Source organism: Accipiter gentilis, chromosome 29 (genome assembly GCF_929443795.1).
Source record: "Accipiter gentilis chromosome 29, bAccGen1.1, whole genome shotgun sequence".
Classification (NCBI taxonomy): Eukaryota; Metazoa; Chordata; class Aves; order Accipitriformes; family Accipitridae; genus Astur; species Astur gentilis.
Window position 1 is genome coordinate 20,438,855 of NC_064908.1, and position 26,302 is coordinate 20,465,156.

At 47.1% G+C, this 26,302-nt stretch overlaps 4 protein-coding genes across 7 annotated transcripts in view; 2 read left to right on the forward strand and 2 right to left on the reverse strand.

The window, feature by feature from the left end:
- Nucleotides 1-79: 79 nt before the first annotated feature.
- On the reverse strand, nucleotides 80-4,229 carry PPP6C (protein phosphatase 6 catalytic subunit). The gene is made up of 7 exons (XM_049831640.1): nucleotides 4,109-4,229; nucleotides 3,931-4,026; nucleotides 3,725-3,790; nucleotides 3,099-3,240; nucleotides 2,030-2,109; nucleotides 1,675-1,884; nucleotides 80-929 (listed from the first exon to the last, which is right to left on the reverse strand). The coding sequence occupies exons 1-7, from the start codon at nucleotides 4,181-4,183 to the stop codon at nucleotides 681-683; spliced, it is 918 nt and encodes a 305-aa protein (XP_049687597.1). The 5' UTR covers nucleotides 4,184-4,229; the 3' UTR covers nucleotides 80-680.
- Nucleotides 4,230-4,270: 41 nt separating this feature from the next.
- On the forward strand, nucleotides 4,271-7,305 carry RABEPK (Rab9 effector protein with kelch motifs). 2 transcript variants are annotated; one of them, XM_049831631.1, is made up of 7 exons: nucleotides 4,272-4,397; nucleotides 4,481-4,629; nucleotides 4,718-4,870; nucleotides 5,071-5,232; nucleotides 5,798-5,947; nucleotides 6,132-6,281; nucleotides 6,526-7,305. In XM_049831631.1, exons 1-7 carry the CDS (start codon nucleotides 4,339-4,341, stop codon nucleotides 6,825-6,827), a joined length of 1,125 nt encoding a protein of 374 aa, XP_049687588.1. In that variant the 5' UTR covers nucleotides 4,272-4,338; the 3' UTR covers nucleotides 6,828-7,305. The 2 variants fall into 2 exon arrangements, with proteins under 2 accessions (XP_049687589.1, XP_049687588.1); XM_049831632.1 differs by lacking the exon at nucleotides 5,798-5,947 and having other exon boundaries at nucleotides 4,271-4,397.
- Nucleotides 7,306-8,204: 899 nt separating this feature from the next.
- HSPA5 (heat shock protein family A (Hsp70) member 5) lies at nucleotides 8,205-12,522 on the reverse strand. Its single transcript, XM_049831613.1, has 9 exons — nucleotides 12,461-12,522; nucleotides 12,164-12,305; nucleotides 11,704-11,935; nucleotides 11,266-11,403; nucleotides 10,889-11,001; nucleotides 10,416-10,806; nucleotides 9,858-10,095; nucleotides 9,493-9,660; nucleotides 8,205-9,090 (listed from the first exon to the last, which is right to left on the reverse strand). Exons 2-9 carry the CDS (start codon nucleotides 12,280-12,282, stop codon nucleotides 8,531-8,533), a joined length of 1,959 nt encoding a protein of 652 aa, XP_049687570.1. The 5' UTR covers nucleotides 12,283-12,305; nucleotides 12,461-12,522; the 3' UTR covers nucleotides 8,205-8,530.
- Nucleotides 12,523-15,830: 3,308 nt separating this feature from the next.
- Nucleotides 15,831-26,302, forward strand: part of GAPVD1 (GTPase activating protein and VPS9 domains 1) — a 29,670-nt gene continuing 19,198 nt past the window's right edge. Inside the window, exons 1-4 of one of the 3 annotated variants that reach the window (XM_049831602.1) lie at nucleotides 15,831-15,893; nucleotides 22,682-22,897; nucleotides 23,305-24,148; nucleotides 25,419-25,505. In XM_049831602.1, the coding sequence (XP_049687559.1) occupies nucleotides 22,713-22,897; nucleotides 23,305-24,148; nucleotides 25,419-25,505 (1,116 nt within the window). In that variant the 5' untranslated portion in view covers nucleotides 15,831-15,893; nucleotides 22,682-22,712. Of the gene's footprint in view, nucleotides 15,894-19,932; nucleotides 20,201-22,681; nucleotides 22,898-23,304; nucleotides 24,149-25,418; nucleotides 25,506-26,302 lie in introns of those variants that run through there. The other 2 variants (XM_049831604.1, XM_049831603.1) reach the window with 2 other exon arrangements.

Consider the following 26,302-nt stretch of genomic DNA (forward strand, 5'->3'; position numbering starts at 1 on the left):
CAGAGCTCGTACGCGCGTTAGTCAGCCTGGGGGGGGGCTGATGTAAGGTACGGCTTTATTAAAAATACAAGGTCTCTGAAAAAAATCAGAACAGTTATTTTAATGTACAAACTCAATCGCTGCAGCAGGTCTGGGTACTTTTAACTGGAATCCTAAGAAAACAAAACAAGGGGGGGGGGGGGGCAGGGAACAGCCCTTCTGACCACTTTATTTTTTTCCACTTAAAACAAGCCACGAGGAGGACGACGGGGTTCTACGTGTACACAACACAAGGCAGTCACAGTCCCACCGTGCACACTAGAGGCAATAACTTTGCTGCTGAAATTTCTTAAAACTTACCAAACATAAAGCTGAATAACACACTGGGACTGAGCTGCTTCCTGGGTATCATGATTGTTAAAAGGAAAACGTTTAATCTAAACCCAGAAATACGCAAGAACTACATGCAGTAGTATAAATTTCAAGGACATATTACAAATACTCTGAAGTTAATCTAGGGGAGGGAAAAGGAAAAAAAAAAAAACAACACTTGCTACAGACACCATAATACACAATAAATTTAGATAATTTAAAAATAAAAAAAGGCAAGAGGCAGCATTTCAGCAGCAAAGTGCTCAATAAAAAGTATATTGTAAAGGGACAGTACAAGGGAAGAAGGAGACAGCAGGCAGGGAAAGGTCTCAGAGGAAATACGGTGTGGTTGTTCTAGGAGGAATTACACGTTCTGAATCTGGAACTGCGCGGAATAACTTTGGTTCTCGTGTATTTACATCTTTAAAGACCATGATTGATGCAATATTTCCACAGCGGTAGCAGTAATTTGGAGCAGACCATACCGTTACCAATTTCTCATCAAACATGAATTTATAGCCTTCATGAACTAGCTGGTGCGCTCTGCAGATGAGTTTTAAGTTGTTGATGTGAACAAACTGCAAAGGAAAAAAGGAAGGTCAGTTTTCTCTGAGCAGCTGCATGCCACGGCCCACACAATCCTCTCCCAGCTACAGCCCCGGCACGCGCACACCACGAAATGGTTAAAAAGAAGCTTTTTCCACCCAGTGCACCAAAAAAAAAATAAATTTGCGTTTTGAGAGCTGAGCAGTGAGCAACACCTATGAAATACAGGTGACAGCTGCAATGCCCAAGCCTGTGCCATCTGCAAGGCTCAATCCTTCCTGAACATGCTGCGGCAAGGCCAGAGCAACAACGTGAGGCTCGAGCGCGGCATTTGTAATGCAGCTACTTCAGGAGCCTGGGAAGGCCAGCGTGTGTCAGCCCCCAGAGGTCTGCTTGCCATTTTCTAAAGTAACAAAAATTAAGACTTGTTAAGAAAAATGGTGGTTTTTTTCTCCTAAATCCTTAGAAAAGTATTCTACAGAAACCCGAGTGATACTCATTAGTCTCACTGTGTTACACTCTTTAAAAGCCAGATCGGTATTACCACAGTTGGCAGTTGTATTTATGCTTTTAAGTTCAAATGGCTCATTTTTCAGCTTGTCTTAAGTGAACCTTCTCCGTCACCACGACTTACTCGGAGCGGTCTTACAAGGAAAGTTCATCGTCTTGCAGGGTCCTCGACCCATTTGTCACTAGGTTAAATACCAAACTGAGCGTGACGCTTCAATTTATCTCATACCTGCAGTTACTTTATGTTGCACACAACAGCATCATTACCTCGTTCGTCACCTTTGCACCGAAGAGCCAGCCTGCTCCTCGCGGACTGATCGCCCACGTATCAACGTCTTCTGGATCAGACCAAACAAGGTCACAGAAGGCGCCTTTGTGAGGAATTTCTTGATTACGTTCGATGGTTCGAATTTGATCGAGTGTCTTGATGTCTGGAGAGAGGCCACCGTGCACACAGAGAATCTGCTCATCTATTAACTGGAGAAAAAAAGGCACATGTGTGACATACTCACTATTTAATCCAGGCCAGAACGCTACCAGTGTGACCCTCAAAGGTCACTAATTCTCATAGTCACACTTAGACAATCTACGTGTATTTTTGTAATGTGGTGTTTACACTTACAGCTGCTATTGTGAGCATGTCAAAGACTTTGGTACAGTATCTCCAAGCATTAGCATTTCCGTATTTGGTTTGGCACTCATCTGTTAAACAAAGAATTTTTTCTTCTTAATGGATCAGAAGGCATTCAGACAATAAAATCAAACACTTACAGCAGAACTCAAAAGTCAGACATATAACAAAAACCCTATCGGGATCACCACTAAGCAGTCTGCCGCTTGCCACAGCTGGCCGGCTGGGAACTGACCCTTGCCTAGACCAGCCGAGTGCTTAAATTAGCAGATTTTATACAGGAGAATTGAGGCAGAAAGCATGAACCAAGCAGGGCTGGTGGAAGATACTCTTACCACAAACAGGAGTTACAGGGGCTTTGTTTAAAGCTACATGAACGCGGCAAGAAACCTGATGGGCAGGCATTTCTTGAGCAACCTCTGAACATTCGTACTTGATGCGTTATCCAAGAGAAGGTATGTTACAGACGCTATTCTTTGTGGCAGGTGTTAAATACTTTCCAGGATTTCCTCAGGTTTTATCAAAGCCTCACACAACAAGAAGCTTCCAAGCAATTTAATTCCCTCAGTTTTCCAAACAGTTGTTCTGCTGCTTATTTCTTGCCAGTGGCATTTTCGCAGAAGCTCATGTTGACAACAAATGAGTTCCACAGCAAACTCTATATGTGAAGCTGATTTTCAGTTATACTGAAACTTAAGAGGAATTACAGCAACACCATGACTTCATGTAGAACTTTGCATTATGATACCAAAGCACATTCTGTATAAATCATGCTCTGTCTCTAAAATTGAACACGGCACCAAAAAAAAACCACCAAACAGACACCCAGATGCTGGAGGAAAAGAGCAGCAAGATCTGGACTAACACACATTTCTACTTCACGAACACGACGATCAGGTTACAAATGATAACACTCAAATTTTACTGAGCCCACTCCCCATCCAGTCCCAGGAAAGCCCTGGGTAGCGCTGCATTCAGAACAGGTTTCCCAAGGGAAAGATGCTGCACTCGTTTATTACACATTAGCCCCCCTTCAGAAACCATTTGGGTAAAGACTTACCATAAAATCCATACACTTGTGTTATCTGCCTGCTTTCATGATTGCCTCGTAACAGTGTGATACGATCAGGCCACTTAGCTTTTAGTGCAAGAAGGTAAGTGAAAGTCTCAAGACTATAATAACCTCTATCTACAAAGTCACCCTGCAAGTCAAAAAAATATTTGTAAATGGAAAAACAGTCAAATGGAAAAATGCAAAGTGATACATCCATTCTAAATTTCTCGCAGTGCATAAAGAAACCTAACGAATGCTGAAGGGACGCCGGGATCTGCTCAGATCTAGGAGAACACGTTCTTTGGTCGCTCAGACCTGCAGCTTTGGGCCGTGCTCACCCAGAACTGCCCCAGCACACAACCTGATGGGCCCTCGGGATGTTCCGGCTAACGGGGTGCTGCTGCCACACCGGCACGGATCTGCTTGACCAGCACCGCGCTCCGCTCTTCCTGCCTCGCTTCGCACCATGTAAGTTGTACTTTACTCAACAAAAGAAAACCTGTACGTGGCAGGTGAACAGCAAAAGCAAACGCGGCGCCAGCGGGCAAGGTCTGAGACTCGACTGGCGTACCGGGATTTAAGCTTTAAATCATTTTTTGAGCCCCGGCCGAGCGAGCCCCGCCTGCGCGTACCATGAAGATGTAGTTGGTGTCGGGGACCTGACCGCCCGTCCTGAACAGCTCGCACAGGTCGTAGAACTGCGGAGAGAGGCAGGAGCGTGAGGGCTGCCGGCACCGGCACCGGGCCGCACGGCACCGGGCCCCGCGGCGCCCGGCGGGCAGGACCGGGCCGGGCAAGACCGGGCCGGGGCGGGGGTGCGGGGCGGCCCGCCCGTTACCTGCCCGTGGATGTCCCCGCAGACGGTGACGGGCGTGGAGACGGGCTGGACGTTGGACTCCTCCAGCAGCAGGTCGCACACATAGTCACAGAGGCGCTGCGGGAGAAGAGCGGGTCGGCACCGGCCTCGGCGCCGGCACCGGGCCCGGCCCGCCCCGGCCCCCCCGCCCCGGCCGCACCTTGAGGTCGTTCTCGGGCAGGTACTTGCAGAGCCGAGCGATCTCCACGTACTTGTCCAGGTCCAGCGGCGCCATCTTGGGACGGCGACTCGGGGCCGGAAGCGAAGCCCGGCACTTCCGGGGGCGGTGACGGACGCCGGCGGAAGCCCGGGGCACTTCCGGCAGGCGCGGGGCCGGAAGGCGGAAGCCGCTTCCGCCCGGGCGGCTGCCCTCCGGTGCGGCGGCCCGCCATGGGGCCGCGGGCGCTGCCGCTGCTGGAGCCGGGCCGCCGCCCGCAGCCGGCCAAGTGGTGAGCGGGGCGGGACGGGACGGAGCGGACGGACGGGCCTGCCGGCCCGGCGCCGCTTGAGCGCTGCCCCTCGCTTCCCGCAGGTACCGGCTGTCGCCGCGCGGGGACCGGCCCCGCGGACGCGTGGGCCACGGCTGCCTCTTCCTGCCGGGCGGCGGGACCGGCCGCGTCCTCCTCCTGGGCGGCGCCGACCCCGCCGGCGCCTTCGCGGACGCCCACTTCGTGGAGCTGGGTGAGGGCCGGGACTGGGGGTCGCAGCGGGGGCGGGGGGGAAACCGGGTCGCGGGGCCGCCGCCGACCGCGCTCTCCGCCGCCCGCAGGCGCGCACCGCTGGGTCGCGGCCGGCTGGAGCGGGCTGCGGCCCCGCTACGAACACGCCACGTTCCTGCCCGCCACCGACCCCCCGCGACTCTGGGTCTTCGGCGGCGCCCACCCGGCGGGGAACCGGAGCTGCGTCCAGGCGCTGGACCTCGGTGAGTGCCCGAGGACCCGCGGCAGCGGGACCCCGAGCCGCCGGCGCCCGGGGCTCCCCTCGCGGTTCGGTTCGCCTGGAGCCGGCTCGGCCACAGAGCCCCGGCCAGGCGCCTTCGGGGTGGCTGCCAGTTGGGAGGGGGAGCAGAGCGCGTTTTCTGTTACTACCTTGATTACTTTGTTAATCAAACGTCTCAATTAGAAACGGGAACCTGGGAGAGTCCTGAAGTGAGCGGAGTGCAGCCGCTGCCTAGGACATTTCACACCTCCTCAGCAGCCGTAGGAGACTGTCTGTACGTGTTTGGAGGGGGAGATAAAGGAGCAGAACCCGTTAAAGACCAGCAGCTTCACGTGTTTGACTCAGGTACCTCTGGACAGGTAAAGGGCCCTTATGCCAAACTGTGGAATCCAGCCGCTGTTGAAGCGGAGGTCTGCATTCCAGATGCAGAGGCATGGAAGCATTGGGCCCCTGCTTTGGCTTTGAGCTTAAATGGATGGGCGGGTGTTCCCGGCACTTACCTTTATGTAGGCGCTGGGAATTTGGCCAAAACAGCAGTGTAAAGGTCTGGGAGGAGGATTGCAGTGGGAGAGGCTTGTCACCTTTGCCCAACAGCAGATGCCTTTCTGTGGTGGCATGGTCCTGTGCTGCTTGCATACTGTTAGAGTTGTCCCGTTCTTTCCGAGGGCCCTGTGTGCGCCAGAAAGGGTTTGCCTTCTGGTTTGAATTCATCTTTCCTGCTGCCGAGCAACCCAAACAGCACACAGAGCTCCATCGGAGGGCTTGCCCACACTGTACGATATGGCATTAACTCTTCTGTGACCCTGCTGGAGGCACTTCCTTAGGAAGCCTCCGCAGGGCTCTGGGGTCACTGGCTTGCAGAGCTTGCAGAGTTCCCTTCCTAATGGAGCACATGTACTCCCATTTTTAGCCACCTTGACCTGGTCCCAGCCCAATACTCACGGTGATGCCCCCTCTCCTCGGCATGGACACGCTGTAGTTGCAGTCGGGACCAAACTCTTCATCCATGGAGGTTTAGCTGGTGATATTTTTTACAATGATCTGTTCTGCATTGATATAAGTAAGTATGGACATAGGCACCACAGAGCAACAGCTGTTGTGTGGTGGGTTTTGAATGTGGGGAACCTTATTTCTAAAAGATCAGTTCTTAAGTGCTTAAAATATCACCCTATTTGTTTAAAACAACAAAACTGATGGATTTTTTTATAGTGCATAACCATAGATGTGTTCTTTTTCTCCAACAGATGACATGAGATGGGTTAAGATACCAGCCACAGGTGATGTCCCAGGAGGACGGGCATCCCACTCATCAGCTGTGTTTAAAGACCACTTGTACATTTTTGGTGGAATAGGTCCAGATGGGACACTAGATACTACATACAAGTATCACACAGGTAAGGAGACTTCTCTCAGCTGTGTAAGGGTAAGTGCCAGTCAGCTGGAAAATGCATTACCCCCTCAGTTCCTGGGCTTCACAGACTGGTAGTCAGTATAATTGCACTGGAGTTAACACCAGTACAAGACTAAATGCTCTATAATGTTGAAGACTAGTCCAATTAATGATGTCACTGTCCCAGCATGCTTTTTAAGCCTCTGAAGCTACATTTAAAGATGTGAATGTGTATCTTTGCACTGCAGAGAAGCAGCAGTGGACACTCCTACAGTTTGACTCCCCTCTACCCCCTGGGAGGCTGGACCACACCATGTGTGTCATTCCCTGGCAGGCTGGCAAGAGCAGAGACACAGGAGCTGTCACCAGGGACAACAAAACCGGGAAAGAGTCAACTGCATCAGTGGGTGACAAAGCTGGCCCCCTCCAGGAGAGCCAAGAGGAAGAGGGGTGTGCTGAAGACACAGTCATGCATCTGCTGTTAATATTTGGTGGGATGGACACCCAGGGGGAAATATACAGGGACTGCATTGTCAGTCTGATTGACTAGCAGAGCTGCAGTCCTGCACAGCACCAGCCTTTTCTACAGTTTTTATAGTACTGTCAGATTAAGTTAATTCTTTCCAATAAAGAAATTCTTACCCTCAAAGGGATGGCACTGTGCTAACACAGCCCTGAGGTGCAGGTGCTTTCTCTGTACGCAGTCCTGCTGACAGTAGGCACAGCAGTCCTTGCTGCCACTGCAGAAAAGCTTCAGCCACTGTTACTTGACCATAGGTTGCTGGAACATGAGAGCCTGGCATGGTTTCTGCTGGGTCTGGACAGCTTTGCACCACAAGAAACTTGCATACGCTTGTCTACAGAAACACTTCTGCCTGCAAAGCCACAGCACTACCTGGAAACAAAATTGGCGGGGGGTATGATTTGAGTTTTAGCATTCACCATTTTCAACATGAATAAATGAAAACCAGAAAGTTGTCCCCCAGATGAGGGAAAATGTGAAGTGCCCAGTGGTTTTAAGAAAGGTATTAAGAGCAGGCACCACAAAAGCTCTTTCCATACTTGGTTCAATTTCATACCTAATCCCATGGACAGGGTAAAGATAACAGTTAAAAAGAGAAGCTTAATTGAACTCAGCCTTTTTATCTAAAAGCATTTATTATATACAGACTAGTTTTCAGTCTTCAGAAAACTGGTCCATTGTCTCACACAAGACCCTAATAAAGCTCCTAAAACCAGGAGGAAATCAATTGTAGTTAAAGCTAGTCTCTCCTCCCTTACACAGTTTGCATCATCACTGATGCAGGCACATAGCTCCACTACAGCTCTGAGAACCTACCACCTCTCCAGGCTCTAGTGAAGCTGCACAACCACAGAGGCCCCTCCCTTCAGCAGTTTCTTAGGTTGACTACCCCCCCCCTCCTTATTAGGATCTATTACATCATGAACTTTACACTACAGTTCCAAATACACCAGCACACTTCAGCATCAGGGGTCCCCATTCAACCACAGGCAAGAGATGCCAAGCTGCTGGAGCCATTCGCAGCACCTGTTCCCCAGCCCCAAGAGGAGGGGTACAGCCATCTGTCAGCACCAAGCAGGCTGAGGTCAAGTTCCCCAAGGAGACCTCCCACTGGCCACAAGCCAGACACATCAGTATTCTTACAGCTTTCAAGCCTCTCATCTTTTCCTTTCCAGCCTTCTCCACATCAAGTACCCTCAGGGCTCTCTTCCACAGGAGAAGCTACAGGGCAGCCAGACTGCAGGAAGCATAGGGCTGTTACAGTTCACACCATTCCATGAAAGGCTCACCTTGAAGGGGTACCATATCCGTGGTCAATCCAAATCCAACTGGTTTAGGCACAACCCACATCTGATTAAAGCTAGCTGCTGTAACTAGGTAAAGGAAAACAAAACTAGAACAAAGTCCAGTGTAAATAGCAAATTTATTGTGGTCACTTCAGGTAGAAAAGTTCTACACCAAATTCACATGACCAAGTTGTTAAATAGGATGCTTCCACTGCCAGTACTTCTAAACCCATTTCGCATTTACACTCCCCCCCCACTACCCTTCCCTCCCCAGACATTGAGCAACTGCTAACGAAAAGCAGTATACAGCCACTTCGGGCTAGCGTTTCCAGCTCCACTCACGAGTGAAGATTCAAAGTTACATTCCAAATTAAGAGTTCAATATTTTAAACAAGTGTTCCTGAGTCCAATATATACACACACAACATTCGGCAATGCCAGTATCTACAACTCATCCTTCTCTGCTGCTTCCTCTTCACCAGGGGGAGGGCCTGCACTTCCATAGAGCTTGCTAACAATTGGCTGAACAACTTCCTCCAGCTCCTTCTTTTTTGCTTTGAAGTCTTCAATGTCTGCATCTTGATGGCTTTCGAGCCACTCAATCTTTTCCTCAACTGCTTTCTCTATTGTTTCTTTGTCTTCAGATGACAGCTTACCACCCAGCTTCTCTTTGTCCCCAATCTGATTCTTCAAAGAATAGGCATAGCTTTCCAGCTCATTCCGGGCATCAATGCGTTCCTTAAGCTTCTTGTCTTCCTCTGCAAACTTCTCAGCATCGTTAACCATCCTCTCAATCTCTTCTGGTGTCAGCCGATTCTGATCATTTGTAATCGTGATCTTGTTTTTGTTCCCAGTGCCCTTGTCTTCAGCTGTGACACGGAGGATTCCATTCACATCTATTTCAAAGGTGACTTCAATCTGAGGGACACCACGAGGGGCAGGAGGGATTCCAGTGAGATCAAACGTTCCCAGAAGATGATTATCCTTAGTGAGGGGACGCTCACCTAGAAGACAATTAGAATATGGTTTCTTTCTTTCCTAGCTGTGGCTAGTACTTTGTGAAACCACGAGCTGCACACTTTCTAAAGGGAAGGTTTTAATTCCAACCAGGCATCTGCCTAGCCACTTCCAACAGTTACCACCTCTTACTCTGAACAGCTCTTCAGAATGCAACCACAGAAAAAACACATTTAAAAAAAGTCTAGTAACAGCTTTTGATGCAGGTCAAAGAAGCCTGATCAAAGCAGCTTCAGAAAGCCACCACTGTTACAAAGGTCTTCCCCTATAAGGAGATGTCCATAACCATCTAGAAATATCTACAGCCTTTGTGATAAGACGGTAGCAAGTATTGAAGTCCTACAGACAGATTCCAGCTGTAAACATGGTCCACCACAGGTGGCACTTACCTTCATAGACCTTGATTGTCACAGTTGGCTGATTGTCAGAAGCCGTGGAGAAGATCTGAGACTTCTTCGTGGGAACAACAGTATTTCTTGGGATCAGTTTAGTCATTACACCTCCAACAGTCTCAATGCCAAGCGTCAGAGGACAGACATCAAGCAGTACCAAGTCACCTATAACAGATCAAGGGTAAGACTGACATGACTTCAACCTGAAACACAGCATCTCATCACTACAAACAGGATGCTGAGGTCTCAGAAGTAGAGAACTTCTTAAGGACTGGAAAAGAAGTTCCACTACATTTGCAGGTAACTAATACCTACTACTCAGAGTCAATGCTTTCTTGAAGTGACAGTGAAGGTGTCATTACCTGTATCTTGGTCCCCAGAGAGAACACCAGCCTGGACAGCTGCACCATAGGCTACAGCCTCATCTGGATTAATGCCACGAGATGGCTCTTTCCCATTGAAGAACTCTTTAACTAGTTGCTGTATTTTGGGGATGCGAGTAGAGCCACCAACAAGAACAATCTCATCAATGTCAGACTTCTTTAGGTCAGAATCTTCCAGAACTTTCTGAACAGGTTTCATAGTGGAACGGAACAGGTCCTAGGAAGGCAAAAAAAGCCCAGGGCTGTAAGACTGTATTCCCACACAGCTAGCCTCTGAATTACACAGCCTTGGGGTACAAAGGACAACTGCTATAGAGGAGGAACATCAACTGGCTTACAACCAGCCTTGATGAGACTTCAGCTGTCATTAACACATACACAGCCCCAGCTACCCCAGCAAGAAGCAGCTGCTTGGTTTTTACCGCAAGTGGGAAGTTATTTATACCCCAAAGTACAGCGTCACAGCATGAAATACTGCACATTCACAAGTCTCCAATCTAGAGCTGAGGCCATGTAACTTTACCTTTCTAAACTTACCATGTTCAGCTCCTCAAACTTGGCTCGAGTAAGCGTCTCTGAGAAATCCTCTCCTTCAAAGAAGGATTCTATTTCAATTCTAGCCTGGTGCTGAGATGACAAGGCTCGCTTTGCTTTCTCCACTTCCCGTCTTAACTTTTGCACAGCTCTGTTATCCTTCCTGACATCTTTTCCAGTTTTCTTCTTGTAGAGTTTGATAAAGTGTTCCATAACACGTTGGTCAAAGTCTTCTCCACCCAGGTGAGTGTCACCATTAGTAGCCACAACTTCAAAGACTCCATTGTCAATTGTGAGGAGGGAGACATCAAAAGTTCCACCACCCAAGTCAAACACGAGGATGTTCTTCTCACCCTCTCTCTTGTCCAACCCATAAGCAATGGCAGCAGCCGTTCTGTATAGGGAACAGCCCATTCAGAACACTGGGACCACCAGCCCCCAGCTCCCCAGCAGTCAGGACAGGTTAGGCTACTTACGGCTCATTGATGATTCGCATCACATTCAACCCAGCAATAGTACCAGCATCTTTCGTAGCCTGACGCTGAGCATCATTGAAGTAGGCTGGCACAGTAACAACAGCATGGGTAACCTGAATAAGGAGACAAATACAATTTTGTTATAGAAATGGAAGAAAAGCAGGTAGCAACTAAATAGCCATAGCAACACTGGTAACGAGTACCCCATTGTTCTTTAAAGAGAAGTAAAAACCCACCATCAACTGAGCCCATTCAACTGGGCTGGCCTAAGGGGCCAGCAGCACCAAACAGAGGTTAGCCCAAAGATTCAGCCCACCCATCTTCAGTTTTATAAAGCTGCTGCTTTAGATTCTTCTGAGCAGCGCTCATGAACTTACTTTCTTTCCCAAGTAAGCCTCAGCAGTTTCCTTCATCTTTGTCAGGACCATAGCAGAAATTTCTTCAGGAGCAAATGTTTTTGTCTGTCCACCTCCAACATCAACTTGAATATGGGGCTTGGCTTTCTTTTCAACAACCTGAAAAGAACAACATATGCTGTCCTATTCAACAATTCATAGAATTATTCCCACTGGCCCAAGTGTTTCTCTCTCTCTGAAGATTAAACAAAGCCTCTATATAACAAGATGTAATTTGAATGCTAGCTAACACAAGGAACTGTTGTCTATACACCACAGCCACATGGCTGCATCCTAACCCTCTCAGGAGGACTAGGGCACTGCAAGGTTGCTCAAAAGGGCACCCTGATTCAGCAGCCTCTCCTGACCAGACTCAGAGGTCCCCCTCCCACCATCCACCCCTCCACATTCATGACTCACCTTGAACGGCAGATACTTTATGTCCTGCTGCACAGAAGGGTCATTCCAGGTGCGGCCGATGAGCCGCTTGGCATCAAACACAGTGTTCTCGGGGTTAGATGTAAGTTGGTTCTTGGCAGCATCCCCGATCAAGCGTTCCCCCTCAGGCGTGAACGCCACGTAGGACGGCGTGATGCGGTTCCCCTGGTCATTGGCGATGATTTCCACGCGGCCATTCTTGAAAACGCCCACGCTGGGGGGAGGGGGGGGCGGGTAGCGGAACAGTCAGGCGTTGCTGGGGCCTACACCCCCCCCCCCCTTCCGCTCCTCTCCTCCCGCCTCCCCGGGCCCCACAGCCCGCTTTCCCCCACACCCTCCGGAGCCCAGGACTCCCCATGGGCCCGCGGGCCCAGCCGCCCCCACGCCGGGGGTCTAGCCGCTTCGTATTCCCCCCCCACCCCAGGGGCCGTTCCCCACTCACCAGGAGTAGGTGGTACCGAGGTCGATGCCCACCACCGTGCCCACGTCCTCCTTCTTCTCCTCTTCCTCTGCCCGCGCCGCACCCAGCAGCAGCAGCAGCGCCCACAGGAGGTGCTTCATGCCGTCCGCTCGCCCGCGCCACCCTGCCGAGAAGCCGCCGGTCACAAAATGGAGGCGCCACGTGCGCGGCGGCCGCCGGCAGCGCCGCTCGCCCCATCCCCCCAGCCCAGTTCTTCTTCTTCCTCCTCTTCCCGCCCCCGACCCAGGCCCAGGCCCGGTCCCGCACCGCCGGCCTTACCGTCACCTACGGAACCGCCGCGCCCCCAACCGCTGCTGAATGCCCAGGCCGCGCCGCCCGCCCTTATATACCTTCCGTTACTCCTTCGTGGAGGCCCGCCATTGGCTGCGATGCCCTCGCTGGAGCCTTCCCATTGGTGGGCTGCTTCTAAGCTGGCCTTCCTTGATTGGCGAGAATCGGGCTGTCCCTCTGACAAGCCTGGCGCGCCCCCCTCCCGCCACCCCATTGGATCACCCCGCCGGCGTCGCGGACCTATCAACAGAGAAGCGTGAGCCAAGCGGAGGGAGCCCATTGGCTGAGGGCTGCCGTCATGGCGGGGCCGGGGGCAGGGGACGAAGGAGGGGGTGGGGGACACGTTCTGGAAGTTTCCATGGTTACCGACCCCGGGCGGGCCGGAGCCCGCCATGGCGGGGGGTCGGTCCTGGCGGCCCGCGCACCTGCGACGCCTCCCGCCCTGCAGCGGCCCCAGCAGGGCTGCCGGCACCCCGCGAGGGAGGTACGGTGAGGCAGGGCCCCCACGGCCTGGCCCTGGCCCCAGCTGGGTGGGCGCATCCCCCTGCAGCCGGGTAGGGCCAGGCCCGGCGGGACCCCCTGAGCCCACGGACAGACACCCATTAGCCCCCGTCCCTGAGCAGCCACGGAAGCGCTGGGGATAAGGTGATAAGGTGGGCGGCCAGCCCTGAGGAGACGCAGGTTTCTCCACATGCGCCTCAGGATGCGGACGCCAGCTGGGGCCTGTCCCTGGGCGGGCACGCCGTGCTTCACACAGGCCCTGACCGGAGGGCCAGCAGGCCTCTGAAGGAGGGCACTTGCCACCTTCTGAACCGTGATGTCTCGACAGCGAGTCACCATGTCCTCACTCAGATGTAATTCGGGACGCAGTGTTACATCAGCCCCTTGGCTTCTTGGGACGAGAGGCTCCTTAGGAAGGTGAAGGCACGGTCCTTAGGAGCGTAGATCCACCCAGATGGCCCCTGCGTTACGTAGGTAACAGGCCTTCTGCATCTCCGCCATCCCGTTGCCTTACAGGTCTGCGGATCATGCACGCCCATGTTACCTACCTGCTTAGATTTAAAACCACATTTTAAAGCGAAAATTACAACTACGAAACCCAAAATCAGAAATGAAAGTTTTGAGTGATTGAAGAGTGACGTAAAGTAAGAAATTAAAAGTTGTTCATTCACCATTGGATGATACCAGATCTGAAACCTAACAAAAATAATTTCAGGTAATTGTAGTATAAAAAAAGCGGTTACAAAGAGAGAGATACTGCTGTGCTCAGGCAGCATTCTGCGAGTGTAAATGGCTTTAATTTAAAGTTGCCTCTTGTGCCAGCAGGGCCTGGCCCAGCTGCCTGGATTTCTTATGATGACGAAATGAGATGTTGTCAAAAGACTTTGTTGTTTCTCAACACACATCTGGAAATGCCATTTTGATCTTGATACTGTTCCTTCTGTTTTGAAGTATATCTTGCATCCTTTATATCTCTTAGTGGGTCTCATTTTTTTAATTGAATTATATCTGCATTGCGTTCACATTGATTTGATTTTCTCCTTTTAAAAATCCTGAGGTATCTGATGCAAATTATTGAGCTTAGTCCTTAGAAGAGAATTATCTCCTAGTGTAGCTGTGTGTCCTGAGAACTGTAAATAACATAAGCATTTTATTTCTTCTTAGGAAACCTCACGCAGATGAGGCGGCGGGGGTGGGGTGCACAGCTTCATAGTTCTAGGCCCAGGGCTCATTTTTCTCAGTTCTCTAGGGAGAGTGATGTGGTAAATACAGCCGTTATTCTGTGCTACAGTTGGCAATACAGCGTGACAGCTGTACCAGTAGGTACATTAACAGTTTGCTGGTGCCTTGTGTGTTTGGGCTTGATGAACATTTTTTTGTTGTATTTAAGTTTGCCATCGTTGTTTCTAAAATGTTATTTGGATATTAAAAGTTCAGTTACATAAGACATTCTCTTTTCTTGGAGAAGAGAATTTAGGGCAGTAACTGTGTCAGTTAAGAAAGAGGCACATAGACAATATTTTGGAGAGCGAGAGATGTGCAAGTGTAAACGTTTGGCTTTTGTTTTGAGTTGCCTGTTGGGCAGAGCTTTGCAGGTAACTTGGGCATAAAAAGCAAGCAGCTGTGGTGGCTCAGGAGGCGTCCCTTGACCCCTGAAATCGCCATCGAGCCTGGATGCTGTGCCCTTCTTCACAGAGAGCCTGGGAACTTGTCAGTCCTGGCGGGCTTGCAGCGCTGGGTCATTTGAAGCCGCGGCTGATTGCTGGCGTTGTACAGGGTGATGGGGCATCCCTCTCCGAGGGAGCTGTGCAGTACCGGCCTGGACTGCAGACGGTAGTTGCGTGTCTCCAACTATGTTTTCTTTCCCCTCAGAGAACAGGCTTCTTAAATCCTCCGTTGGGACAACTTTTCATGTAATAAATTATGCTGTGCTATTTAGTTTTCCCTAGTACTTCTGCTGGGCATAGTATTTGACTTGTGTGTTATGAGGAGCAGTCGCACGTGTTGGGAGTTGTGGTTTTGGTCTCTAACCCCGTCCCTGCCGATCAATCGCACTGTGACCTTACCATGTTCTTCTGTCAGTCTGAGCCTCTTGTTTTCTTGTACGGTTGTACCAGGCCCTGTCACGTGTCAGTGAGAGCTGTATTTTTTCTGAGAATCTTGAAAAGAAGGGCAAAGTGAAAATCGTTCTGCGACTGCGTTGCATTAATCACGTCTTGGGCTGAAGCTACCTATGTTGCTATTTATGACGAAGCAATTGGTATTATCTAGGCTGGATTGCTCCATACGGAGCAGCGCTTCCACGCTTGGTGTACCCGCCTGTCAACAACTTTTGCCGTGCTCTTTGAGCCACTGTAATGGCCGACACTTACGGTCGGTGAAGCACCTGGAGACAAAACGCACCGTATAGAGATGTCCTATAGGTAAACTGCCTCTGCAACGGCGATTGATTTTACACCCCAACACGAAGGGCTAGCGCAACGCCCAGCTCCCCCCCCCAGCCCCAACCCCACACCAAAGACCCCCTCAGCCTCGCTCTTCCCTCCAAATCCTTCGAGCCACCGCTCGCCTTCCTCCCAGAATAGTCGGGCTGGAATAAACGAGCAGAATGGGGGTGAGCTAAATAAAGAAAGGTGGTATTTAAAAAAAAAAATAAAAATGGGGCGGGGGGAATGGGAAGGAAAGGAGCTCAGCGCTGGGCCGGGGGGAGCTGGGGGGTGGGGGGGGGGGCCGACGGCGGAGCGGAGCTCCGCCGTCGGCCCCCCCCCCCACCCCCCAGCTCCCCCCGGCCAAGGGACTACAAGTCCCAGGAGCGCGGTCGCCGTTACCGCCCGCCGCCTGCGCAGTGCCGCGCCGCGCCTGGCTCGGGGCCGCAGCGGGAGCCGGGCGGCGGCGGAGCCGGAGCCGGGGCGCTGGCCGGGTAAGGGGTGCGCTCCTAAACCCCCCCCCCCCCCCCTTCCTTCTCCCGTTTCTTCTCCTCCGCCGTACCGCTTGGCTTCTCCCTCGCCCCGCGTTGCTCGGAGGAGGAAGGCGAGGCCAGGCCGCCCCGCAGCCCGCCCGCCGGCCCCAGGGCCTGACAAAACCTTCTTCGGTGTCTTTTTTTGGTGGTTTTGTTGTTTTTTTTTTTCAGGGGGAGGGCGGGGGCAGCGCGCCGCGGGGGTCGGCGGGGTGTGTGGGCGCTGGGGTCCAGCGTCGGGGGGGGCGGTTTGTCCGGAGCCACGTGCGGGGTCTGCGGCGGGAGGGGGGGGGGAAGGCCGGCGCCGTGGGAGCGGCGAGGGGGGGGCACGGAGCGAAGTTGGCCCTAAGATTTGCTCGAGCGTTTATCTGTGCCTCTTTTTTTTTTTTTTTTTTTTTTTTTTTTTTTCCTCCCCTCTGTCAGCCGCCTCCGGCCAGAGCCAGTCCTACCTGCCATGTTAGTGTGTCTGAGAACCGGTAGTTCTTGAGGTTTGCGGAGGTATTTGGAAAATTGAAGCACTTGGCAGCTGGGGCCCTCGCTGCTCTCGGCCACTGTGGGATTGGGCAACGAGTCGCTGTCGAAGCGGCTCGGCGAGAACGTCGCTGGCGTCTCTCCTTTGTGGCTTTCTGTTACGCAGGTTTAAAACTTGTAACTTGACGCATATCGTGACTTCCCTTTTTTGTTACCGATAGACCCCTAATGTTGAAGAACTCAATCAAGCGAGTATCGGTCTTTTTTCTTGCAAAGTCATGATACCACGCTCTGAAGGAACAGAGCCGTCCGTTACGATGAAGCGCTCAAATCGAGCATGTGACACTACACTTACTGATAGGTAGAATGCTATTTTTGTGGACGATGCGGTCGACTCACAAGTAGAAGCTGCTGTTTGAAGATGATGGAGGGAGGAATGGCATGGGCAGTACGTGAAACCTGAAATGCTGTGCTTCTGTAAAAGCAGCAGGATGGTGGTTTTAGGAAATGAACTTCTAAACTGTTGCTGCCTTGGAGGGTTCCAGAATATTTAAGATACTCCACATGAGGGTTTCAGTGTGAGGTTTGTCAGGTCCTGGAGGATATGCTCTGTCCTTAGTAGCAGTTACCCTTCATGGTGGACCGCGGATGGGATGTTGCACGATGAGGAAGGGAGCTACTCTCGAGAGAAGGGGCTGCGAGCTGGTTGTTTTTGTCAGTTTGAGCACCTTCGAGTTCTGCACTTATTCTGACTAGCATTTTATTAGTATGGCTCCTTATGTAAGGGGAACTCCTCTTTCTAGCGTTACGAGCAACTGGAGATTTTGGCACAGTTACATGCTTTTGTTGATTTTATGCAACACCGTAATATCGTAGTAGATAATTTAGTAGCCAACCGATCCTGTGCATTACTGATAAGTTCTGTGAAGGGGCCTGAGAAATGAGGTGTGCCTTGCACATAAATCTTGCTGGATAGACAGTATGTTCAATGCTAGCTGCAGAGCAGCCACTGGGCAGAAACAAACTTGAGGTATGAGTTTCTTATAAATATTGATTAGATAGTTGAACTGTAGCAAATTGAAATGCATTTTGCATGTTGTACATGTGTTTTGAGATGGTGGGTACTGTAATGTGAGAGTTCAGCAGATAAGTCCTAGGTCATGGTGAACTATCCTACTGAAAAATTGACTTTTTTTAGCTCAACTTTGGGAGATAGGCTGTTAGCTTATATAAAGAATTAAGGCTTGTTAGTTATTACTGTAAATATTAATGAAGAAAGAGGTACTTCATCTGGTGTGAATTAGCATGGAAGCTATTCAAGCTTGCTTAGCAATTATTTTTCAGTAAGATGGAGTGATTTCAATTTTGCCTTGCCCTGCCCTGCCCTGTGTGTGTTAGATCTGCCCAAACTTGCTTTGGAAGTTGGGTCTTGCATAGCAAGACTCAGGAGGAGCAAATAACCCTGAGCAGGAAACACTGGAGGAGGGAGAAGAATCTGGTGTACTAGCAGTATTTACTATTTTATTTAATCTCTTTTCTGTCAACCGAACTGCAGAAATAATCAACAGAGATGTCGCCTGTTCCTGTGTGCCATGGTACAAACCCACCTACATGTAAGGTGGAGTTCAGTACCCAAGGATTAAATGTAGTGTTTTCCAGGACTTTTAAATGTAGGAAGCAATCTGTGTCCTGCGTTCATCAAAGGCATAGATTGTCTTGGGTTCTCAGCCAAACTTATGTCATGCTGATAGCAGGGCAAAACATCTTAGATGCTGTCAGGTCGTGTAATCTTTGTTGTTGGTATGGTGGAGCGCCATGAGGTGAAATTGTTTGAATCGTGCTAAGCTTCTCTTACTGTGTCACAGCTTTTAGTAGGTTACTAAATAGTCTTGAAATAACTGACAAAAAATTGAAATGTTTTCATATCAAAATAAAATTGCCAGGATTGAAAAATAATTTGCACATAGCAGGAACTATTTAATATCTGTTGTTTCTTCAGCCACAGCGGACTGTTAGGTATCTAAATTTCCTAAACTGTCTCCTTTATACAGCTGCGTACAGACATCGGTTATTTCAGGTATGGTGTGTGGTAGTCATAAAGCAGGTAATTGGTAATTATGGACACCTTTTTGTTTATGAGAAACTGATAAAGTAATCTGACAAACAACTTTCTGGAATTAGTACCAGCTGAAGCTGCCGCCGCTCGCTCTGCTCTAATGCTGCCTTCTGTGGTGCGTTACCAAATACGTAACTGTGGCTAATTGCCTCTAAAGCTCTTGTCCTGAACGCTGGCGTGGAGTGAATGTTGTGCAGCCTGGGAAGGTCAGAGAATGCAACTGTTGTCTTTTCATACTGATTATAAAGGGGAGAGGTTTTTGGAGGGGAGCAGTGTGTGTCATGTAGGTGTGTTAGTGGTACAACAGTTTCTTCTTTCAAGACTGGCTGTGTTAATAATTCCAGTATCTGAAGAGTAGTAATGTGTGCATCTTGCTCGACTAGGTTTTTTGGGTTTTCTTTACTATGCTGCAAGTTTTCTTTATAGCCAGTCTGAAGCCTGCTGGAGTGCTGTGCGTATTAAACTACCTGCTTTACATCTCTAGTGTTCTCAAATGTCTGCCAGAAACTTAAGGTGGAGACAAAAGTTGTTTGCACTATTGCTTGCTATACGTGTGTGACTTCGGAATAATTCATTTTTCGAAACTGGCAAATGGGAGTGAATGAGGCATTCCTCTTCATAGAGGTGTATTTCAGTAGCAATCACTAGCAGTCAAATTAGTTTAATTTTTATGGAGGATTGTAAAGACAGGGAAGCTGCAGATCCCTTTTTCTTGTACATTAGAGTAAAAACTGCTGTTGCGCAGTTGACTTCCTGTGGATTGACAGGAAAATCTTGCGGATTTTCATAGTTCTTGGCAAAGCAGTGGTACTTATTAACCTGCTGCGGTTCAGTTCCTAATCAATTCTTCTCTTGCTTTCGTTATTTATGGTGTTCTGCAGTAGAGACAGATAAGATAGACACACGGGTAGTGTCCAATTGATAGGATATTATCAGGTAGTCATGGGACCAGTATATTTAGAAGTGCAGGTGTGGGTAATGGTAGCCTTTGGAGCTTTGTTTTGTTTTGGGCCTGAAGTTCATGGTGGCAGTTAGTTTGCAAAAAAGTCAGAATGCACAGTAGACTGCAGTTTCTCACAGTTACTCAGTGCTTCAGTGTCTCTGTTTAATGGCTGTGATGCTCTGCCATGAGGAGATGCCCAAATCGTTTGTGTGTTAGGTGGTAACTTCACTTTCTGAGTGTGTGCAATGCCTATACTGTCTTTTTCTTTTTCAGGTGGCATCATGAATGATACAGTATTGTTATGCAGTAGTCTGACCTTTTCTACTGTTTTGTTGCTCTTGTTGTTTGTTGGACAAGTGGATTATATGCATGTGTATTAGGTCTCTGGACTGTGTGGGAGTCTTAACATGCCTTCTGAGTATTAACTGATTTCTTTTTTTTTTTTTTTTTAAATTGTCTGTAGCTCCAGAAAAGGTTACCAGCAATTTAACTGCTGTTTTGATAATCATAACTTACCAGAAAAGGTGTACTGTTTCCAGGCCACCTTTGTCTCTTTTGCTGACTGGGCTTTTGGAGTTTGCTCCCACCTGTGGGCCAGGGGAGAAAAGAATGGTCTTTCCTCAGAGGCTGAAAGCTGTCAGAGTGCTTAGCCCATCCCTGATGCTGAAAACATCTTCTCTAGTAAAAAAAAAAAAACAACAAAAAAACCTGAGTCAAACAGTGAGAGAAATCACTTTACTTGTAAGTATATGAGACACCTCAGAAGCCGTTTAATGGGCTTGTCTACTGTTAAATGTGTTTATAACGAGTGATGCAAAAATAGAAACTTGTTTTGAGATTTCGCAAGGCAAAAGCATAGGAACGTGGGCGAAGTCAACAGGCTGTTCATAGGGGATACCCTGTGTGGGTCCCCTGTTCCTTCTCAAAACTTGCTTACAAGCAGGAGCACCACTTGGATGAACTTTCTGTCCAGAAAAGTGGAGCCGGAGGGTGGATACCTTAAAACAGAAAGTGTCAACTAAAACTGTTATGTTTTGATGAACTGTGATTACTCTTAAGTACAGCCTTACAGTGGAAAGCATCTGAAAAGACAGAAAGTAGTTCTGCAGATCTTGTGAATGTATGGTTTTTATGGATGCAGCCTCTTTTTCGTGGCTGATACTAATAGCTTATAGCCTAATAACTAGTTACTGTTGTGTTTGCAGGCAGTATCAAGTTTACTGCTATTTTTTTTTGCGAGCCCTTAAATTCTGGAACCAAAAATAAATTTGTTGCAAGAAGTCATTATTTGTTTCTCAGAGCATTTTGGCAGTAATGTCAGTGTTTCTTTTCGTAATCATTTCTCCAAGACCGTCCTAGTTAAAAACTTCTAAATTAATGCATCCTTCAAGTTCCTTGCTTAATATCATTTTTGGATGCATCAGCTGTAACCACTGATTAGGGTTGCTGTTTTTTTTTGGTTGGGTGGGGGGTTTTTTTGTTTGTTTGAGAGCTTTATATACACAGTTGTCTGTATTTGCTAGGAATGGCCTTCAAACCATCAGGTGTAAGAAGATTGCAATTTTTTATGCATGAAGGCTTGTGACAGCATCTCTTTTTGTGTCTGCTAAGGTTTTGGTTGTGAGGTTAAAACTCAGTGATGGTTGTCAGTGCACCTGGTTATCAGGCTTTCTCCACACACTGAAAAAATCCCAACAAATGTAAAACCTGTGCCTAATTAGGGAGCTAATCTGTATTCTTCAGAGAGGATCATCTCCTGCTATGCTGAGCAGTGAACCACAGATCTTTAAAACACTGAAGGGGAGACCATCAGGCTGTACATTATAACTACATTATTTGTAGTTTCTCAAGCATGGACTAAATGGTTTTGTGGAGCAAGGCTCCTCAAGAGTCACTACAGGTTGCGGGAAGTAAATTTTTTGTTTAACTGTAGTATGGCTTTGAAGGGTTCATCACCAGACACCTTGACAGCTCTGACATATATCCATTAGCAATATATCTGACAGATAGCTGTTACACATTGTATCTGGATCAACCCCTTCCCAAATCAGCTAGTGTAGCTGTTAGTTCTGGTGGGGAAGAAGATGTAAAGCATTTAATCATTAATTCCATGGAAACATAATCTGATCTGCATGGTTCTACCCCTTCCCTTGTCAGCATTAATGCAGGTGATGGGGTTTTTTCTTCCATAGAGTTCATTTTTAGATAGATTAGCTCCTTGAGCTTGTTTTGAATGGTGTGGTAGTCTTTAACTGCTAACTGGTAACTTAAGAAGCTCTCTAATTACGAAGTTAGAGCTGATGTTACATTGCAGCGTAACAGTAGTTTGTGTAGATTTTTGTCCCTGATGTGCTATGAAAGCCTATGGTTGTTTCAGTTTTTCTCTCTTTAAAACAACATTTTTGGATCATGGCCCAAAGAAATATTCTTCTGAATTGAAGTATTTGAGGAATTTTTTCTGAATGAGTTCTACTGTTGAGCAGAGTCTCCAGACTTAATTTCCAACTTCTGCCTTATCTGGGTATTGATACTCCTTGATTTTTATTTTTTTTTAATTAGTAATATTATTATTTAAAATATCTTAGCAGAAAACACCAATATTGGGAGCTTGGTGCTTCTTATGCATAGGTGAGAGAGGTCATTTTTTTTAACAGGCCAGAGATAACCATACCCAAGTACTTGGATAGTGCTGCGTTACGTGGGTGTGCTTTAGGACAAAGTAGTAAGTGCAGAAATCTTTTTGCCTGTTCACCAGACTGTGGGTCGGAACGGGACCCCTCTTCATCTCCATAAGCTTGTGTCACTTAAGCTGCAGCAAGGGCCACATCTCTCCAATAATGGCCAGTTTCTTACCTTGTGTATTGGAGGTGTGGTGCAGGAGTTTTGTAGCTCTGTACTGTATTACTATTTCAGTTCATGAGTGTGAGTTGAAAATACCATTTGCTATTATGCAAGTGTCCCTGATGTGCTGACTTAACAAGGGGTTAATGAAATTGGGAATTAGGAAACCTTGAATTGAGGAGTGACTCAGTCATTGAGTGGTGGGCTGTGGATTTGAGAGAACATATTAATATGCTACCATGGAAGGGGCACGGCAGTATTTACTGCTAAGTGTAAGTTTATGACCTGCTTATCACTTCATTGAGGCTGACAGAACTTGTTCCCTAACTGTTGTAATTCACCTGTTTCATTTTCTTTTCTTTCTTTCTTTCTTTCTTTCAGTGAGTACTGTGTAACCCGCTCGCTGCCCAAGATGGTGAAGCTGGATATACACACGCTAGCTCATCACCTCAAGCAGGAACGGCTATATGTAAATTCAGAAAAGCAACTTATTCAGAGGCTCAATGCAGATGTATTGAAGACAGCTGAAAAGCTGTACCGCACAGCATGGATTTCCAAGCAGCAAAGGATTAACTTGGACAGACTGATCATAACAAGGTGATTTTGGGGGTGGGGGTGGTCCTGGCAAGAACAAGCTCCTAAACTTCTGTGAATTGCAGCAAATCCATCAGATTTTTCGCATTTGGTATCTGGAGTCCTTTGCTGTACTAATCATAAAAATAGTAAGGTTTTAAAGCAGATCTCAACTAGGGAATCTGACTCAACTGAAACTTGTTGGCTGTTTAAGCTACCTTTTTTTCAATATATGTGTGTGTTTTGCATCTGTTCATGGTTTATTGCAGCAAATTCTCCTTATTCCTGAATTTGCAAATCATTTGTATTAACTGTACGGAAAGACTTTTTTCCTTGGTTGTAGTCTTGTTAATAGATTGACCATGTAGCATCTTTTATGAAGTTTGTTTGCTTAAGAGTTACTTAAACTGTTTAAATGTTTTTCTTCAAAGTGCTGAAGCTTCTCCTGCTGAATGTTGCCAGCATGCTAAAATCCTGGAGGACACGCAGTTTGTGGATGGATATAAGCAGTTGGGATTTCAGGAGACTGCTTATGGAGAATTCCTAAACAGATTGAGAGAGAACCCTAGGCTTATTGCATCCTGTCTGGTTGCTGGAGAGAAGCTCAACCAGGACAACACTCAGAGTGTCATTCACACAGTCTTTACCTCCATTTATGGCAACTGCATCATGCAGGAGGATGAGAGCTACCTCCTCCAGGTCCTTCGTTACTTGATTGAATTTGAACTCAAGGAAAGTGACAACCCTAGGCGGCTGTTGAGACGAGGCACCTGTGCATTCAGCATCTTATTCAAACTTTTCTCTGAAGGCCTCTTTTCTGCAAAACTTTTTCTTACTGCAACTTTACATGAGCCAATCATGCAGCTTCTGGTTGAAGATGAAGACCACTTGGAAACTGATCCAAACAAGTTAATTGAGAGATTCTCCCCAGTACAACAGGAAAAATTATTTGGAGAGAAAGGCACAGAAAAGTTCAAGCAGAGAGTACAAGAGATGGTTGACTCCAATGAGGCCAAGCTGGTGACCTTGGTGAACAAATTCATTGGCTATCTCAAACAAAACACTTACTGTTTTCCTCACAGCTTGAGATGGATTGTGTCACAAATGTACAAAACACTCTCGTGTGTAGACAGGCTGGAGGTTGGGGAGGTCAGAGCAATGTGCACAGATCTTCTTCTAGCGTGTTTCATCTGTCCTGCAATTGTTAACCCAGAACAGTATGGGATCATTTCTGATGCTCCTATAAATGAGGTGGCAAGATTTAATCTGATGCAGGTATGATTCACTTTAAAGTAGTCTTAAAAAAAAAAAAAGTTCTTGGCTTTTTTTTTTCCCCACTAGAACTGATGTTACTACAGTAAATGTAAAGGTACTGTCCCTCCTACCTATAAGACAAATGCTAGCAAAATATTTGTGTTAATTGTTGCTGAAAAGGCATGCTCTAAAGTTTATCTGTTTGCTTAAAATATTGACTTTAAAAAATTGATAGCATGTATTCCTTTATCTCTTAAGAGTTGCAAATGTACTTTATAAAAGCTATTGTAAGGGATGGAAGCTAAAGTGTAAAAGTGACTATGAGATGAATTCTGGAACGTGTGTAAATGAATGTTGTGCTGTTCTTGCTAATGTTAAATATTCTGCCAGGTATTGCACAAAATAATGAAATATTTTGCTGAAAAAACCTTCTTGTCTGGCAGTAATGACCAGTATTTCTGATGGATAGCTATCTACTGTTTCATTAGACCTTAGAGTATTCCCCAGGCCTCATGACAAATTTTTGTCTTTGTGCAAATACTTGGGCAATTTAATGATAGCATGTAGAGGTGTAGTCTGAAGGTGGTAAGCAACACTTGTCTGACTGAGGATATTCGCCACACAAGGAACAAAACCTACTTTTTAATGTTGTCTATAAACTGGACAGCGAGTGATTCTCACAGTATAATCCTTCTGGTGAGTTTTACTCACTAGACTGTTACTGACAGGGCCTTGCCAGTGTTTTTCTAAAATACATTAGCAATCCTCTCCTGTGTCATTGCTTGCCTGTTGTAGGAGAGCTTGCAGTTGGCACCTCTTTAAATTTGAGAGTTGTTTTGCAGTTGGAGATTAATAAGGAATATATGCTCTGAAACAAGGGTTAGCCCTCTTGCTATTTTTCTATCTTTCAACATATTCTTAGTAAAATATATATAGCCTGTTAAAGTGTCTAGGTTTAAGGTGACCTAGATTCAACTCTCAATTCTGATGTGTTGTAAAAACAAAACATGCTTTGTTCCTGGGAAGGGGGGGGAAGTATGGATGCTCATAGCATATTGTGTGTGCAAATTTTCTTGGTAAATGCAATGACTGCTTTTTTCTAAAGCTTCTTGCATTTTTTCTGCCCTGAAAGCAAGTTTAAGACTCTGTCCACTCAATCAGGAGTATTTCTTGGAGTATTAACTGAAAAAAAAATCTAGAATGGAGGATTTTTTAAAACTATTTCTTATAATCGGGTTTATCATGATGATGATTTGAAATGCTTATTCTTCATACTTCTTTTTAATTTCAGGTTGGGAGACTTCTGCAGCAATTGGCCATGACGGGTTCTGAAGAGGGAGATCCACGCATGAAGAGTAACCTTGCTAAATTTGACAAAGTAAGAACCCAGACTAAAAAAAAGCTAAGACTTGCGTGTGTACTTTCTTCTTCTGCAGTCACTTGTGTCAGACATTGCAAAGGACTTTCTAAGTGTTTAACTTCCAAGTTACATGTACTGAAAGACAGATTAAATCCTGCACAAAGCTGGGAACAAAATCTTGAGTACTAGAGTTAAGGGTTGGGGATTCTTACTTCTACTCTGACATAATACTTCTCAAAAGAAACTACAAAAAAAGAAGTAAAAGCAAGTTACCTTTTAAACTGACATGCTGAATTATTGTCTGTGTCTTTTTGTACTGAATCTAAAGAAAACACTTCGATCTGAAGACAACTTTTGTATGAAATCTGGTTTAACACCAAGTAATTTGTTAGTGCAAGTGACTTCTGTCACTTTTTTGCGTAGTTTTGCTTTCTTTTTTTTTGTTCAGCTTTTCCTTTGTTAGTATGAATCATCCATAGCAATACTGAAATTAGTTTCACCAGAGGAACAGTGAACCTAATGATCTTTGATGTATTGCCATAAGTTTAAAAAACTGTTGATTTGTTTGTGTAACTTCCAGGGTTTTGCTAACTATAATTGTTACATACTCATCATACAAAGTTACACATTTATTATACAAGTAGCATTCAATCAGATTAGAAAGTGATATTGTGTGTTGCTTCCTTGTTTCACTTTTAGTCTGTGCTCAGTAGATTCTTCAGGAAGGGGCAGTTTAATGGCCATAAAACAGTTCAATTTTTTTAAAAATTGTAAGAAGACAAATAATACTTTTGAATGCAGAAAAGGAATGAAGG

Excerpts from the sequence above, each read along its gene's own strand:
- PPP6C (XM_049831640.1), bottom strand. The coding sequence starts at position 4,183 with ATGGCGCCGCTGGACCTGGACAAGTACGTGGAGATCGCTCGGCTCTGC. Across the intron at positions 4,027-4,108 it reads TGCCCGAGAACGACCTCAAG|CGCCTCTGTGACTATGTGTG; the intron begins GTGCGGCCGGGG and ends CTTCTCCCGCAG. Across the intron at positions 2,110-3,098 it reads ACAAGTGTATGGATTTTATG|ATGAGTGCCAAACCAAATAC; the intron begins GTAAGTCTTTAC and ends TTTGTTTAACAG.
- RABEPK (XM_049831631.1), top strand. The coding sequence starts at position 4,339 with ATGGGGCCGCGGGCGCTGCCGCTGCTGGAGCCGGGCCGCCGCCCGCAG. Across the intron at positions 4,630-4,717 it reads CGCCCACTTCGTGGAGCTGG|GCGCGCACCGCTGGGTCGCG; the intron begins GTGAGGGCCGGG and ends CGCCGCCCGCAG. Across the intron at positions 4,871-5,070 it reads CGTCCAGGCGCTGGACCTCG|AAACGGGAACCTGGGAGAGT; the intron begins GTGAGTGCCCGA and ends CGTCTCAATTAG.
- HSPA5 (XM_049831613.1), bottom strand. The coding sequence starts at position 12,282 with ATGAAGCACCTCCTGTGGGCGCTGCTGCTGCTGCTGGGTGCGGCGCGG. Across the intron at positions 11,002-11,265 it reads AGGCTTACTTGGGAAAGAAA|GTTACCCATGCTGTTGTTAC; the intron begins GTAAGTTCATGA and ends CTCCTTATTCAG. Across the intron at positions 9,091-9,492 it reads GACAATCAAGGTCTATGAAG|GTGAGCGTCCCCTCACTAAG; the intron begins GTAAGTGCCACC and ends ATTGTCTTCTAG.